Here is a 17,300-nt window from a genome sequence, read left to right as displayed (position 1 = left end):
ACCCAGATCTTTAAATACATTTTCTCACCCTTGATTGGTTCAAATCAAGATCTAAATAATGTCCATATATTCAACTGATTGATAGGTCTCTTAATAAGTCTCTTTTCATCCCTTGGTTTCCCCTCTATCCTTTTTTTCTCCATTGCAGTTTATCTGTTGAAGAAAGAAGGTCTGTTTTGCTGATTGTATGCCTATAGTATTATTTGATATTTTTCAGTTCCTTGTATTTTCTATAAATATAAATAGGTAGTTAGATCTAGACACCTGATCAGAACCAGGTTTCCTTTTTTGAAAGCAAGTACTTATTTTTTGAAAGCAGGGTCTCAAACAGATATTTGTACACCTACGTTGATAGCAGTGTTATTCACAATAGCCAAAAGGTGGAAGCAACCTAAGTGTACATGGACAGATGAATGGATCAACAAAACAAAATGTGTTATAAACATAAGCAAGGAAATTCTAACATCTACATCGATGAACTGTGAAGACATTATGATAAGTGAACTAAGCCAGTCACAAAAGGACAAGTACTGTATGATTCCACTTATATGAGGGCCCTAAAATAGTCAAATTTATAGACATTGAAAGTAGAAAGGTGATTGCCAGGGGTTGGGGGAAGGGCAAAATGGGGAGTTATTATTTAATAATGGAATTGAGGGGCATAGAATTTCAGCTTTGCAAAATGACAAAGTTCTGTAGCTGAGTTGTAAAACAATGTGTGTATACTTAACACTACTGAACTGTACACTTAAATATAGCTAAATGATAAATTTATGTTATATATATTTTACCACAATTTCAAAAAAATAATAATGTGTGCTTCCATTAAGAGGCATATAGAGCTTTATTTCTCTTCTTGTGATGATAGCACCCTTTGATCATTGCCTAGATCCATTAATTTATTATGAGTTGTAAATAGAGGTATTTTATCGTTCCTTTTATTAACTGAAATTCTATAAAGAGAAACTACTGTTCAACAACTATTCAGTTATCTTGAAGTCGAGTTCACAATGGACAAGCAGGATGACATTCGATTCTTTCCCTTCATTTACTATTTTTCAAATAATTTGTTTCCTGCAGTGCTCTGTAAGTGATTGGTTAGGGTTTGGGGGAGGTTTTTTTGGTATCTTCATAAATTTACAGAGTAAATCTGTTTGATTTCTTTTGATCCATTGACTGTTATTATTCTTACACAAATTGTCTTATTTTTAGTTGGTGGAAGCCCCTTCAGTTTGTTATGTCAAACACTTTGTTTTCTTCCTATGGCTGAATAATATTCCGTTGTGTATATGTACCACATCTTCTTTATCCATTCATCTACTGATGGACACTTAGCTTGCTTCCATTGCCATTATATCCTTAAGCCATATTTTTAGAAATGAAATCACTGGACTAAAAAATTTATTTTGCCAGATATGCCAAATTTCCCTCTATAGGAACTGTGCCATTTTGAATTCCTACCAGCAAGGTATAAACATGCTTGTTTTTCCACAGACTATCCAATACATTATTTGGTCAAACATAGGGATTTTTGCCAGTCTGATAGATACAAATGGTATCCTGCTGTAGTTTAAATTTCATTTCTGTTATAGGCAAAGTTTACCATTTTTAAATATAATTAAAGTTACTGCATTTCTTTCTCTGTAAATTATTTATTCATAACTCTAATCTGTTTTTCTATGGGGCAATTGGTCTTTTTCTTCATTTTTAGGAACCTTTTATATACTGGGGATATCAACACTTTGTGATATACTTTGCAAATATTCTTACCTGGTTGTCATTTGTATTCTTTCTTTAGGTGTGTGTGTGTGCAAGCATATATATATATGCATATATTTTGGCGATGTGAAAGATTTTTATAATAAAATGTATGATGCTTTTTCTACATTGCTTCTGTATTGTACTGCTTCTGAATATGTCTCTCACAGTTAAGAGTTTTCCCTGCACCCAAGTTATAAAAGAATTCACCCATGTTTTCACCTAATTACTTATATGGTTTCAGTTTTTAAAGCTTTATTGAGCTAAATTGATACATAAACTGCAAATACTAAAGTGTACAATTTGATAGACTTGGATGTATCTACATACCTATGAAACGATTACCTCAGTCGTTACCCCCAAAAGTTTTCTTCTACTCCTTGGTGATCTCTCCCACCCACCCATCCCCAGGTAACCATTTTACCAGTTTTGTACAATCTTTCATAAGATTTATCTCTTAAGTATTTCATATTTTTAAAATTCTGGTATAAATTGCATTGTTTTCTAATTTCAACTTCTGGTTGTTCATTGCTAGTATTTAGAAATATAATTGATTTTGTATATTGATCTTATCTCCTACAACCTTGCTTAAACTCATTTATTCGTTCCATTAGTTTTTTTATAGCTCCCATTGGATTTTTCTATATAAACAGTTATATTGTCTGCAAACACTGGCCTCTACCTTTATAATATGGTTGCCTTTGTTTCTTTTTCATGCCTCATTGTACTAGTTAACTCCTCCAGTACAGTGTTGATTAGAAGTGGTGAAAGTAGATGTTCTTGTCCTCTTGATCTTTGGGGGAGTCATTTAGTCCTTAACCTTTAAGTCTGTTAGCTGTAGATTTTTCATAAATGCCCTTTATTAAGCTGGAAAAGTTCCCTTCTATTTCCACTTTGCTTAGAGTTTTTATCAGGAATAGATAATGAATTTTGGCAGGTGTTTTCTTCTGTGTCTATTGAAAATATAGAGTTTTTCTTTTTTAATTTGTTAATATGGAAAAACATCACTTGATTGTTGAACATTAAACCAACCTTGCATTCCTGGGATAAAGCCCACTTGGTTATGATTTATTATCTTTTTAAATGTTGTTTGATTTGATTTGTTAAAATTTTGTTTAGTTTTTTTATGCCTGTGTTCGTGAATGATATTGAAATATAGTTTTTTTCTTATAATTTTTTTGTCTGATTTTGGTAATAGTTTTATGCTGGCCACAGAATATTTAGAAGTTACTTCCTCCTTTTTAATTTTCTAAGAGAATTTATTTGATAGAGTTCACCAGTAAAGCCATCTGGCCCTGTAGTTTTCTTTGTGGAAAGGTTTTTAAATACAAATTCAGTTTCTTTATTAGATACAGTGCTATTCAGGTTATCTATTTTATTTTTCTTGAGTGAGCTTTGGTTGTTTGTGTCTTTTAAGGAATGTTTCCATTTCATCTAAGTTATTGAATTTGTTGGCATATGGTTCATATTTCCTACTCTTTTCAGTGTCTGTAGAATCTGTGGTGATGTCCCTTTCTCCTGGATTTTGTGTGATTTGCGTCTTCTATTTCTTTCTTTTTTTTTTTTTCCTGATCATCTGCCTAAGGGTTTGTCATTTTGACTTCACTGATTTTTCTATGCATTTTCTTTTTTCTGTTTCATTGTTTTATGCTCTGATCTTTATTTCATTTCTTCTGCTTGCTGTGGATTTCATTTGCTTTTCTCTTTATAGTTTCATAAGATGGTAACTAAAGTTCACTAGGTTAGAGACGTTTCTTTTTCTCTTACACAGGCATTTAATGTTACAAATTTCCCACATTAGCTGTAGCCCATACTTTTTGATGTGTTGTGTTTTCATTTTCATTTAGTTCAAAATACTTATTTTTCTTTTAACCCATGAGTTATTTAGAAGTGTATTATTTGGTTTCCAAATATTTGGAGATTTTCCAGAGATTTGATTTCTGATTTAATTCCATAGTGATCAGAGATCATAACTTTGCATGACTTGAATCTTATTTAATCCAATTAATTTATTGAGTCTAGTCTTGTCTTATGGCCCAAAATATGGTCCATCTTGGTAAATACTCTGTGTTCTTTTAAAAAGAATGTGTTCTGCATTATTGCATTAGATCAAATTGGTTTATTGTATTGTTCAAGTCTTCTTTGTCCTTACTGATTTTCTATTCTGTCAGTTATTGAGAGAGAAAGTTGAAATCTCCATAATTGTAGATTTGACTATTTCTCCTTGCAGTTCTACTAGTTTTTCCTTTATATATTTTAAAGCTCTGTTATTAGGTGCATGAATGGATAGGATTGTTATGTCCTCCAGATAAATAAATTCCTTTATTGTTAAGGTCACAAAAAATGACCTTCTTTGTTTCTGGCAATATTCTTAACTCTGAAATTTACTTTAGTATTAATATAGCCACTCTGGCTTTCTTTTGATTAGTATTAGCATGGGATATGCTTTTCTATTCTTGTATTTTTTTATCATCTTTATTAAGATCTAATTCACATACCGTACAATTCACTCAAAGTATGTTTTTAGTGTATTTATAGAGTTGTGCAACTATCATCAAGATCTAATTTTGGAATATTTTGTCATCCCTGAAAGAAACCCATTAGCAGTTAACCACAATCCTCCCACCCTCCCAGGCCTGGGCATCTACTGAACTACTTTGAGTCTCTGTAGATTTCATATAAATGGAATCATACCGTATGTGAGCCTTTATGACTGATTTCTTTCATTTAGCCAATGTTTTCTGGATTCATCCACATTGTAGTAGGTAACAACACTTTATCTTTATGGCAGAATAATATTGCACTGTTTGGCTATACTACCTTTTATTTATTGTCAGTTCATAGATATTTGAGTTGTGTCACCTCATTAGCCTTTATAAGTAATGCTGCTTTTAATATTCATCTGCATGATTTTGTGTAGTTCTTGTTTTCAGTTCTTTGGGGTATATATCAGGTAGTGGAATTGCTAAGTCATGTGGTAACTCTATGTTTAAATTTTTAAGAAACTACTAAATTGCTCCACAGTAGGTGCATCATTTTGCATTCCCACCAGCAATGCCTGAGGGTTCTAATTTCTACATCCTCATCAACACTTGTTATTGTCTGTCATTTAATTATAGCCAGCCTAGTGAGTATAGTGATTCCTCATTATCATTTGATTTGCATTTCCTAGTCACCACTGATGTTAAGTATTTTTTCATGTGTTTATCAGTCATTTGTGTATCTTCTTTGAAGAAATGTCTGTACAAGTCCTTTGCCCATTTTTAATTTGAGTTTTAAGTGTTACATATTTCAGATACTAGGCCCTTAACAAATATGTGATTTGCAAATATTTTCTCCCATTCTGTGGGTTGTCTTTTTACTTTTTCCTTTAATTGCAATAGTCATTAATTTATCAGTATAAAATAGCCGTCATTACCCTTGGCAGGAGTTAAGTACTATAAGCATTAATTTAGATCCATAAAGCATAAATTTAAACACAGTTACTTTGTTCTCTCCTTTAAGGATGATAGACATTTTTGTGATTTCCTCTTTCTTCTAATTCATTGTTTACTTTAATCTGAAGTTCTTTTTTTTTTAATTGAAATATAGTTTATATACAGTGTTATACTGGTTTCAGATGAACAACTTTGTGTTAGTGATTCATCAATTATATACATTATTAAATGTTCACCATGATAAATGTAGTTACCATCTGTCACCATACAAAGATACTACAATATTATGAGTTATATTCTCTATGTTATATACTTCCATCCCTGTGATTAAATTATAATTTGAAATTTGTACCTCATTATCCCCTTCACCTATTTCACCTGTCCCTGCCACTTCCCATGGACAGTAACCAACTGTCCATTCTCTGTGTTTATGAGTCTTTTCCTGTCTTGTTTATTTGGTTTTCAGATTCCGCATGTAAGTGAGACCGTATGTATTATCTTTCCCTGACTGACTTATTTTACTTAACACAATACCCTCTAGGTCCATCCATGTTATCCCAGATGGCAGGATTTCTTTCTTTTTATGGCTGAATAATATTCCACTATATATATGTACCACTCTATCCATTCATCTGTTGATAGACACTCCAGTTGCTTCCATAGCTTGGCTATTGTAAATAATGCTGCAATAAACAAAGGGGTACATGTATCTTTCTGAATTAATGATTTTGTTTTCTTTGGGTAGGTTCCCAGAAATAGAATTGCTGGGTTGTATGGTATTTCTATTTTTAGTTTTTGAGAAATCTTCACACTGCTTTCCATATGTGTGCACCAAGTTGGGTTGCTCTGCCTTTTGGCTGTTGTAAATAATGCTGCTGTGAACATGGATATACAAATATCTTTTCATGTCCCTGCTTTCAGTTCTTTTAGGTATATATTCAAAAGTAGAATTGTTGGATCATATGATAATTCTATTTTTATATTTTTGAAGAACTGCTATACTGTTTTCTATAGCAGCTGCACCATTTTACATTCCCACTAGTGGTGCATAAGAGTTCCAGTTTCTCCACATCCTCACCAATACTTCATATTTTCTGGCTTTTTGACATTAGCCATCCTAATAAGTAAGAGGTGGTATTTCATGTGGTTTTAAATTGCATTTCCCTAGTGATTTGTGATATTGAGCATCTTTTCGTGTGCTTTTTGGCCATTCGTATATCTTTGGAGAAATTCAAATCCTTTGCCTATTTTTAATGGATTTATTGGGGGCTTTTTGTTGTTTACTTTCTTGATAGTAACCTATTGTTTAAATAGGGACCACTAAAAATATATGCCCAAGTCCTAAAGGTGTCTACAAATGTGACCTTGTTTAGAAATAGGGTCTTGGCACATGTAATTGAAGATCTCAAAGTGAGATAATACTGGATTTATGGACCCTAAATACAGTGACTGGGGTTCTTATAAGAGAAAGGAGAGGGAGATTTAGGACAAACACAGGTAAAGGCCATGTGAAGACATAAGCAGAGATTAGTTATGTTGTCACCAGCCAAGGAATCCCTGGAGCTACTGGAAGTTGGAAGAGGCAGGAAACTATTTCCCCTACAGCCTTTGGAGGAAGCCTGGCCCTGCTGGCACCTTAATTTGGGCTTCTGAATGCCAAAACTAAGAGAAAATAAATTACTGTTATTTTCAGCCACCAAGTTTGTAGTAATTTGTTACAGTAGCCCTAGGAAACTAATAGATGTCCTTTGATGCACAAACTTCTTACATTTTGATGAAGTCCAGTCAATCTGTTTTTTCTTTGATTGCTTGTGCTCTTTGTATCATATCTAAGAAACTGTTGCTTTAATCCAGGGTCACATGGATTTTTATCTATGTTTTCTTAAATAAAAGTTTTATAGTTTTAGCCCTTATGTTTAGGTCTTTGATCCATTTTGTGTTGATTTTTGTATATGGTGTGAGATAGGTATCCAAATTAATTCTTTTGCATGTGGAATCCAGTTATCCTATCACCATTTGTTCAAAGTCTGTTCTTTCCCATGAAACGGTCTTAGCACCCTTTTTGAAAATCAGTTGACCATAAATGTTTGGATTTATTTCTGGATTCTCAGTTCTATTCCAGGGACCTGTACATCTATCTGTGTGTCACTACTGTGCTGTCTTGATTATTGTAGCTTTGTAACAACTTTTCAAATTGGAACATGTGCAGCCTCCAATGTTTTTTCAAGATTACTTGAAATTCCATATGACCATTATTAGGGTCAGGTTACCCATATCTGGAAAAAAAGGCATTTGGAACCTAGGTAGGCATTTTATTGAATCTCTAAGTCAGTTTGGTGTGTATTGCCATCTTCATAATTTTCTTCAGTTTTCCTGTCAGTGGATTAGGTATGTTTTTCCATTTATTTGAATCTTCTTCAATTCCTTTCTACAATATTTTACCATGTCCTGCACTTCTTTGGTTAAAATTTGTTCCTAAGTATTTTATTCTTTTTGATGGTATTTTAAATGAAGTTGTTTTCTTAATTTAATTTTTATTTTGTTCATTGCTAGTGTAACAGAAATGCTACTGGTATTTGTATGTCAGTCTTGTATCCTGCAACTTCCCTGACCTAATTTATTAGCTCCAACAGTTTTTCTTTGTATATTTCTAAGGGTTCTCTATACAATATCATGTCATTTGTGAATAGATATGTTTTCCTTCTTCCTTTCCAATCCAGAAGCTTTGTGTTTCTTTTTCTTGCCTAATTGCCCTAACTAGATTCTCTAGTACAGTGTTGAGTAGTAGTAGTGAGAGCAAATATCCTTTCTTTTTTCTGATCTTAACGGGAAAACTTTCAGTTTTTCACTTCTAAGTGTATGTTGGTTACAGGTTTTTCATAGATATCCTTAATTAGATTGAGAAACTACCCCTCTGTTCCTAGTTTGTTGAGTGTTTTTAATGAAAGGGTATTGGTTTTTGTCAAATGATTCTGTCTATTGAGAAGATCACTTTTTTCCATTATTGTATTAGTATGGTATATTGATTGGTTTTTAGATGTTGAACCAAGCTTACATTCCTCTGATAAATCTCATGTGGTCTATATAATCCTTTTAATATGCTGCTGTATTCAGTTTGCAAGTATTTTATTGAGGATTTTTACATCTAGTATCATAAGGGATATTGGCCTATAGTTTTATTTCCTTGTGATATCTTTGTCTGGTTTTGGTATCAGGGTAATATTGACCTCATCAAATGGATTAGTTCCTCTTGTTCTCTTTTTTTTTTAGAAGAGTTTGAGAAGAACGTGTCTTAATTCTTTTTTAAAAAATTGGCAGATTCATCAATAAAACCATCTAGTCCTGGAATTTTCTCTGTGGGAAGTTTGTCATTACTAACTCAATCTCTTATACCATTATAGGTCTATTCAGATTTTCTCTTTCTTCTTGAGTCAGTGTCTTGCCTATGGGTTTCAGTCCCAGGCAAGTTCACTGTGGGTTCAGTGAGACCAAGGAATGACAATGGAACATTCTTGGGGTAAAAGGGTTTATTACTGGCTTGTTCTCCTGGTGATAGGTTGAGCATGAGAATTATATCTGCATCCAACAGACTGCAGTTGTAGTCCTCCTTCATCTCTGCCTCTGCCCAGAGCACTGGGCAGTAACCACAATGTTGCTCATGTGAAACCTGAGCATAAGATTGTGTATCAGTGATACAACAATAAAAAAAAAATATTAATAATCCTTAAACCCGAGGATGTTATTTCAGTTACATTCAAAACCATTTCTACTCAGATGAGTTCATGACTCACATTTAGTAGTGGTACTGATAGGGAGCTCTGTGCACCCCAGTGAGTAGCATTTTTTTTGCTAGGGTATGTGCCCAATCCACAAAGACCTTAAGGGCAATAAGACACATGTTTTAATGATACCAGCATAGGCAAATCTTGTCCATCAGGAACGATGCATGCAAGAGAGTGGTCCTGTGATAGGACTGTGGCAGGAAGGGGGTCCTCTCCAGGTCTAGTATACCATATCTTTACTCCTCTCCCCATGGGGGTTACTGAGGGGTCTATATATAGTGCTACTTGAGATATATGCACTGGCCATAATGATAAAACAAAACTCCCCCTTGAGATGCTCCTACCTCTGGCCATTCAGGATATACTACTGTGATCTTTGGTGGCCACTCTGCTGTTACTCCAGGAATACACAGGAAGCCATCTTCCAGGCCTTGTCCCCAAGATGCTAGGAGAGCCAGCCATCACTGGTGCATGTGTCAAAATGTTCAAGGCCATGTCCACTCAATGGAGTCTCCAGGGTTTAGTGCAGTTAGTGCTGGCAGCAAAATAACTATTCTGGTGGCCAAACTCGGCTTCAACGATTCCTCCTTGGTTTGTACTTGCAGTTGTATAGGGGAGGCAGCAATATGCTGTGGGGCTCAGGGCTCCTTTTCGGGGTTTCTCATTCAAACGCCATAGCACTGTCCATAAGCGGACTGACCATCCCTGTAGAACTATTGGTTTGTGACTTCAGTCCAGATTTTAACAAACCACTGTACCTCTCTATCATGCCTACTGCAGTAGGATTGTATGGCACATGAAACTTCCATTTAATTCCTAACTGCTGCAACCATTCTTGTAGTGCATATCCAGTAAAGTGGGTGCCTTGATCGCTCTCAATTACTGTGGTCACCCATAGCTGCAAAGAGACACTCCAGGCCTCTTTTGATCATCTGTTGGTCTGCACAACATGTAGGAAAAGCAACCAGAAGTCCAGTATCTGTGTCCACACAAGTCCTGGCATATTGGTACCCTGCTGACATGGGCAGAGGCCCAGTATATTTATCTGCTCCCTGACAAGGGGTATAGGCCCCTTAGCTATTGTCCCATGTTTGCTGTGGTACTTGGTACAAGTCCCTTTTAGAGCTTGTACCTCCTGCTGGGCTCTTCTGACTTCTTCAAAGGTCAAAGGCAAGCCCCACTGACAGGCTACAGCTCACATTGTCTTTTGCCCCACATTCAGCAAACACTGGTGTAACCATTGCACCACGTCAGAGGCAGGCTTTCCTTCTAGCCAATGTACCTGGGCCAATTCATCTGCTTCATCATTTCCTGGGGATGCCAGTGGCAAATGACTTGTCACAGGATATACTGTAACTGTTTTAGTCTAACCACAGAGCCATAAGTCTTGCCACAGTTCTTGCCCCCAAATGGGTCGGTGACCAACCAATCAGTTGGCATGATACCATGTTGGTAGCCAAAGGGTCAAGCCCCAATAGATGGCCAAACTGTCAGTAAAGACAACTATTAGTGAGGGCTCCTGACTGACCACAAGCTACACTGCCCGTAACTCTGCCCATTGACTCCTCTTCTCCTCACCATCTTGCATCCATATTGTCTGTCTTAGGATGGAAAGTTACAGCCCTGCATTTTGGGGGCTGCCCATGGCTGGAGCCATCTGTGTACCATGCATCTTTGGGTATAAGGGCTCTTCCCTCCTGGTAAGGACTCTCTGCTACTAATGGTTCTAAAGTAAATTCTTCCTGCTTTTCACTAGTATATGTCACTGGCCCCAATAAGTGATGGAGTTCTTCACTCAAGGGTGCTATGTTGCTGTAGGTAAGCACCCTACTTGGCCAGTGTATGCATCTGTGCCACACCACTCTGAGGCTTTGGGTCCTGTCTCATACCCACCCTGTGATGGGGTAGGTGGTTATTACCTTTATCACAGCCATTTAAATTCTTCCTCTGAGTAGCAGACCTTACTTCTTTTTGTGCCCTCATTGCTTCAGCCTCTCCTAAGTCTGCTACTGTACAAGTAGCCTCACTTATGGGCTGCCCTAAATGAGGGGCAAGAATAGCCACTAGAGGTCCAAAGAGGGATGTGGGAGCCATTTGGAGCACAACATTTCTATTCCCTGCAGTAAAAGGCTCCTCCTCTGGGTCATAATTCTCTGGACTATAGATGGCATTTTTCAAGCCAAGTCCCATAACACCTGTTGAAGCTCAGCATATGTCTTCCATTTAGAAGGGGAGGATAGTAAATCACCCTGATGGGACTACACAGCACAGAGTACAGCCATAAGCCAATTGAGGAGGGAGTGGTTTCCTGGGTCTGATGTGCATTTTGTAATCACTGCCTCAAGGCAGGATAAACTGTCAGGGAAGCCAGCTTTCCAATCTCTGATCCAGACAGAACAATTCTATCCACCCCTAAATCCCAAAGTCACAGGAGCCAAGCTGATATTGACTGAGGGCTTCTGCTGAAACTGGGAGCCCAAATCCACCAGCTCAGCCTGAGTATAGGGGCAGAGCATAGAGTGCTCCACGACCTGGGGAGGGGACTGCACTTCTCCCCGAGGAACTCTCAGTTGCTGTCTATTTTCTTTACAACCACTGGGCGTGCTTTCAGTAGAGGAGGAGTTGGTGCCTCCAGAAGCACCCCTTCGTCCTTCCCCAGCTCCTCCATTTCCAGGGCTGATTTCTCTCCATTCCCCTAAGTGCCTCCTCTGCTACACCCTTTACCTTTTTTACAGTGCCTTGCAGCAATGCTAGCTCAGTCTTCAACAGCTCTCTTACCGTCATCTCAGTACCTCGCAGCTGGCGTTCTCGTGCTACCTCTTCCTGTGCTTCCCTCAGGAGTATCCTTCTCCTTCATGGCCTCTGCCTCCTTCAGAGCACCTTGCAGTGCTGCTGTCTCATTCTGTAAAGAATCTTTTATCTCCTCCACTGGGCCTCGTAGCTCATGTTCTCGCACTGCCTCTTCTTGTGCTTTTTGCAGGGGTCCATCCTCCTTCATGGCCTTTACCTCTTGCACAGTACCTCACAGCAACACCATTTCATTTTTTAACAAATCTTTTACTTCTTCCACTGCACCCCGCAGCCGCTATTCTTGTGCTGCATCCTCTCGTATTAAGGCCATTTCATTCTTCAATGAATCCACAGCAGTTCGCAGCTCGTGTTCTCATGGTGCCATTTCTTGTGTTTCTTTCAGGAGCATGTTCTTCTCTGTAGACTTTTTTAGTACTGTGAGAAACAGCCAACCCACAGTCCCTGCTGCCTCACAAGCTTTGCCTCTCAAAGGACCTCCTTATTATACCAAGGGCCACCCCTACTGCCTCAGATGTCACCTCCACCTGCTTCCAGTCATGGGGTGGGGCCCAGCCCTCTAGGAGGCAAGCCATCTCAGACCACATACCCACTGAGGGACAGTCGACTGTCTCCCCATTCTTAGGGGCAACCCGCTGAAGCACCCCCTCCCATAAGGGCAGTCTGTTCTATTCCTCCATCAGCAATGAATCATGCCGACTATGCTAATTGTCCTGCCAATGGGTTTCAGCCCTGGGCAAGTTCACTATGGATTCAGTGAGACCAAGGAATGACAATGGAATGTTCTTGGGGTGAAAGGGTTTATTACCCAGCTTGTTCTCCTGGTGATAGGTCAAGCACTAGAATTACATCTGCATCCAACAGTCTGCAGGTCTGTAATCCTCCTTCGTTTCTGCCTCCACCCAGAGTACTGGGCAGAGCTCTTTATATCGTGACTCAGTCAATAAGATCTTATTGCCTACAGGTGTGGGAGCAGTAGCCTAGCAGCAGGCCAGTTACATCATCAAAGAGTTTAGGTTCAGGTGAGGTCCTGGCCATAGGCACTTCAACTTTCCCCATAGTCAGTTTTGGCAGCTTGTATGTTTCTAGAAATTTAACGGTTTCATCTACGTAATTTAATTTGTTGGCATACTGTCCCCTTATAAGCCTTTTTATCTCTGTAAGGTCATGAGCAATGACCCTCTTTCATTCTTTGTTTTTGTAAATTGATTTTCTCTTTTTGTTTTTTTTTTGATCATTCTACCTAAATTTGTTTAATTTGTTGAACTTTTCAAAGAACCCACCTTTGGATTTGTTGAGCTTTATTTTTCTATATAATTGTATACTCAGAGTTGCTCTTGGCTTTAGTGGTAATAGTCTTAAGAAATATTTAAAACAAAAATCATAATAAAACTACATTGAAATTACTTTCAAAGAACCAACCTTTGGATTTGTTGAGCTTTATTTTTCTATATAATTATATACTCAGAGTTGCTCTTGGTTTTAATGGTAATAGTTTTAAGATCATACTTAATAAAACTACATTGAAATTACTAGTTTTTTCTATTGGAGCCTAACACATATGTACAAATGTATATGTATGTAATTAAACATAAATGAAAAGTGATCAATGAATACAAAAAAACTAGCAGGATTCCAAGGTTGCCTCATTTTTAATCTCACCTAACATTATTTTAGATTTGCAAGTATGGATTCATTTTGGCCATCCTTGAACATTGTTTACTTTCATTGTGCTAGCTTAATTTTGGAGTGATACATTTCTGCCAATAAACTTAGCTAGACTCCTTTTTTTTTTTTTTTTTTTACTAAGGTGTCATTGATATATGCTCTTATGAAGGTTTCACAAGAAAAACAATGTGGTTACTACCTTCATGCTTATTACCGAGTCCACCCCCATACCCCATTGTAGTCACTGTCCATCAGTGTAGTAAGATGCCACAGAGTCCCTACTTGTCTTCTCTGTGCTACATTGTCTTCCCCACACACACCATGTGCACTAATCATGATACTCCACAATCCCCTTCTCCCTCCCTCCCCACCTGCCCTTCCCCACCCCTCCCCTTTGGTAACTGCTAGTCCCTTCTTGGAGTCTGTGAGTCTGCTGCTATTTTGTTCCTTCAGTTTTGCTTCCTTGTTATACTCCACAAATAGGGGAAATCATTTGGTATTTGTCTTTCTCTGCCTGACTTATTTCACTGAGCATAATACCCTCTAGCTTCGTCCATGTTGTTGCAAATGGTACTTGTCTTTCTTTCTTATGGCTGAGGAGTATTCCATTGTGTATATGTACCACATCTTCTTTATCCATTCATCTTCTGATGGGCAATTAGGTTGTTTCTGTATCTTGGCTATTGTAAATAGTTTAGCTAGACTCCTTTTTAAAGTATTCCTCCTTGACAGCAGAAATCATGTCAGTTTCTCTCATTTATCATACTCAAAGTATAAAGAGATTTTGGTGAGGTAAAGTGTAGATGTAGTTTTTTAAGTTAGCCTTTATTAGATTTGTTTTCTTTATATTCCTTCTTAAATTTTATACCTGTATCTATTATTTCAAGCTTGTTTAAACCTCTCATCATCACCAATCACTAATTACAATATTCTTTGAGAGAGATTTTAATAGGTGCTGTAGGTAGGAAAACAAAATGTCCCCCGTTTTGTCCTCAATTTTCTTAAATCTATTTCCAGACGAAAGTATTGAAAAAAGTGATAGCCAAGTGAGTAAAAATAGCAACTCTAATGTAAATTTCACAGAAGAGCTCACTGTGTACCACAGTATGTCAGGAAGCTTTCCTGCCCAAGGTTGAATTAGAGCTATCAGTAAAACTTGGGGATATCAGTAAAACTTGGATGGATAGAAAGAAAAATAGCCTTTCAAAGGGGAAACAAAATGGAACAAAGGCCAGGAGGCAGAACATCACATACTGGGTTTTACATCAGTGATGTGACCAGCTAGACTTTAGGTTTTATTAGAGGAGTTTTATTAGTAGACGCAGTGGAAAAGTACTAATGACAGCTGCTATTTGAGAGCTTACTCTGTGCCAATCATCGTGCTAAACACTTACATATTTTATCTAAGTTAATCTTCACAAAGCAGAAGTAGATGATTTATTACTATTTTGAAAGTGAAGAAAAATTACTTTTCAAGAAATAATTTACTTGCCCAAAGTCAGGCTTTTAGTGAGAATCAAAGCCTAGATTCAAACCACTTGATTTCAAAGTCTGTGCTCTTAACTGCATACAAAACTGCTAAGTTACATTAGGCTGTGGAAGATCTTGAATGCCAGGCCAAGGTGATGAGACATAATGCTTGTTCTTTAATGTTTACAGTAATCACCTAGAGACCCTTTATCAAGAAATCTTTCAGCAGACTTCTTGAAATTAATGTGATTAAAGTCGCTGACAAATTTGGGGATCACTCAAAATGTAGACTCAATAATATTGGAGATGCTAGGATTTCAGTGCTAACAGCAAAAACCAATCTATCAGATACTGGAATAGGATAATTCTTTTTCCTTTTACATTAGGCAGCACTGGACTATGGGATGTATTCTCGAGAAGAAGAACTGTTAAGAGAAAGAAAACGCATTGGAACAGTTGGAATTGCTTCTTATGATTATCACCAAGAAAGTGGAACATTTCTATTTCAAGCTGGTAGTGGAATTTATCATGTAAAAGATGGAGGGCCACAAGGATTTACTGTAAGTTGAAGATACTACTCCTTAATCTGTTACTACATGTTAAATCCTAAGGATTATTTGCATCCAAATCAGTTAAACCAAAAAGTTCTGTTTACCCACCAATCAAGAAATTCAGTAGTAAAAGAAAAAAACAAGAAATATGGGTATTAATTTCCAATTTTAAGAGTTAACAATTTTTCCAGCAGCATTAATGTACAATTTATAATTTAAAAAAATATTCCTACACTAGGTATGTAGGAAGGAAGATACAGTAAAGGCATTAATGCCCATTTTCTGAGCAAGTGCTGAAGGGTATTTTGGAAGATAACGTTACCACAAGTTATCACAAGCAGTCTGCTTTTGGTTCCCTTAAAAGCTAAATTCATCTTAATAAATGTTTGGTTTTAACCAAGCAATTCTTTATGTGCTATTAGAAAGAACTATTCTTTTGATAGAATTGTGGTGATCTTTCATTACATCTTTATGATCAAACTATTTTGTATTGGTAAAATTAATTTGAAATATTTAATAAAGTGTTCAATAAATAAATGTTTAATAAAAGCATTTAACAAACAATAATTACTCTATTTTCTTAAATAAAATTTGTGAAATGCTATTATATTTTCTTTATTTCCTCTCCTAATACTTTCTAATTCATAGTAAAAAGAATTACTCTTTATAAGTTAAGGCATATGAAAGTATATTTTTCAGGGGAGCAATTATCATAGTTGACATTTTTACTTGTAATTATTGTTCATTTTGTAGGAGGACAAATATATATGAATCAGCCTGATACTTGCCTTAATATATTGTTTACTTTTCTAGCAACAACCGATACGGCCCAATTTAGTGGAGACTAGTTGTCCCAACATTCGGATGGATCCCAAATTATGCCCAGCTGATCCAGACTGGATTGCTTTTATACATAGCAATGATATTTGGATATCCAACATTGTAACCAGAGAAGAAAGGAGGCTCACCTATGCGCACAATGGTAATGCATTGTTCTTCAAATCTACTTTGCTGAAAAGTATTTTTAAAGTTTAATTTGCTTTTGGCTTTTGAAGTTGATGCAAGCTGGGTACTCTTTAAAGTTAAAAAAGATTGTACAGAGGATAAGAGGCAGGTACCACCTGTATAATGCTGCCTTCCCTTAATGTTCATTTTCAGATGACACAACAGTAGCACCTCTCTGATGTGATTTTTCTGTTAGCATAGTAAGACTGCCAGCATTTCTCCAAAACTGTTCTAATTAAATTTTTTATTTAAAAAATTAAATTAATTATTTGTTTTTGGGAACAAAAATTAATAATTGTTTTTGGGAAACAAACAGAAAAACCTATTACACACTATAAGAACTTTCTGAAAATGTATCTCCCTGTTTTGGAGACCCTACTTAGTTACTTTGTCATAATAGGAAAATCAAAACTTTGTAGTATAACTGTGTGTATTGTGGAAATATTTCATTTTTATTGAAATGACTATAATCATACTAAACACTACTCAGAGCACAGAAAAAATGTGGATGTTTTCCTCTAAAACTTTTATACCTATGAAAGATGGGAAATAGTGTGTTTTTCTTGAACATGTGAAGGATGGTCACTAAAAATTCATTTGTTCAACTGTTACCTAATGTAATGTTAACAAAGCTAATTTATTGGGCATCTTTAATAAATTATTTCAGAATGCTATTAGAATGTAGTAGTGTATTGACAGCCAGTGTTTTTTCATCATTAGGAAAATCAGTGTTATAGAAGAAGCATTTTCCTGAACAATTACATCGATGGAAAGAGCACTAAACTAGGAATCAATAAATCTGTTCAACCTACTCAATCAAT

At 36.4% G+C, this 17,300-nt stretch overlaps 1 protein-coding gene across 4 annotated transcripts in view; it reads left to right on the top strand.

Moving 5' to 3' along the window:
• The window catches only part of DPP8 (dipeptidyl peptidase 8), a 63,053-nt gene that overhangs the window by 8,847 nt on the left and 36,906 nt on the right, over positions 1 to 17,300 (top strand). For all 4 annotated transcript variants that reach the window (XR_005033963.2, XM_036932292.2, XM_036932291.2 and 1 more), the window contains 2 exons: positions 15,310 to 15,483; positions 16,288 to 16,456. Coding sequence is in view for 3 of the 4 variants with exons in the window: in XM_036932292.2 (XP_036788187.2) it covers positions 15,310 to 15,483; positions 16,288 to 16,456 (343 nt within the window). In the remaining variant the exon portion in view is untranslated. The remainder of the gene's footprint in view (positions 1 to 15,309; positions 15,484 to 16,287; positions 16,457 to 17,300) is intronic.

Source organism: Manis pentadactyla, chromosome 11 (assembly GCF_030020395.1).
Source record: "Manis pentadactyla isolate mManPen7 chromosome 11, mManPen7.hap1, whole genome shotgun sequence".
Taxonomy (NCBI): domain Eukaryota; kingdom Metazoa; phylum Chordata; class Mammalia; order Pholidota; family Manidae; genus Manis; species Manis pentadactyla.
The sequence above is the reverse complement of the archived record's forward strand: the minus strand, read 5'-3'. Positions and strand labels throughout refer to the sequence as shown.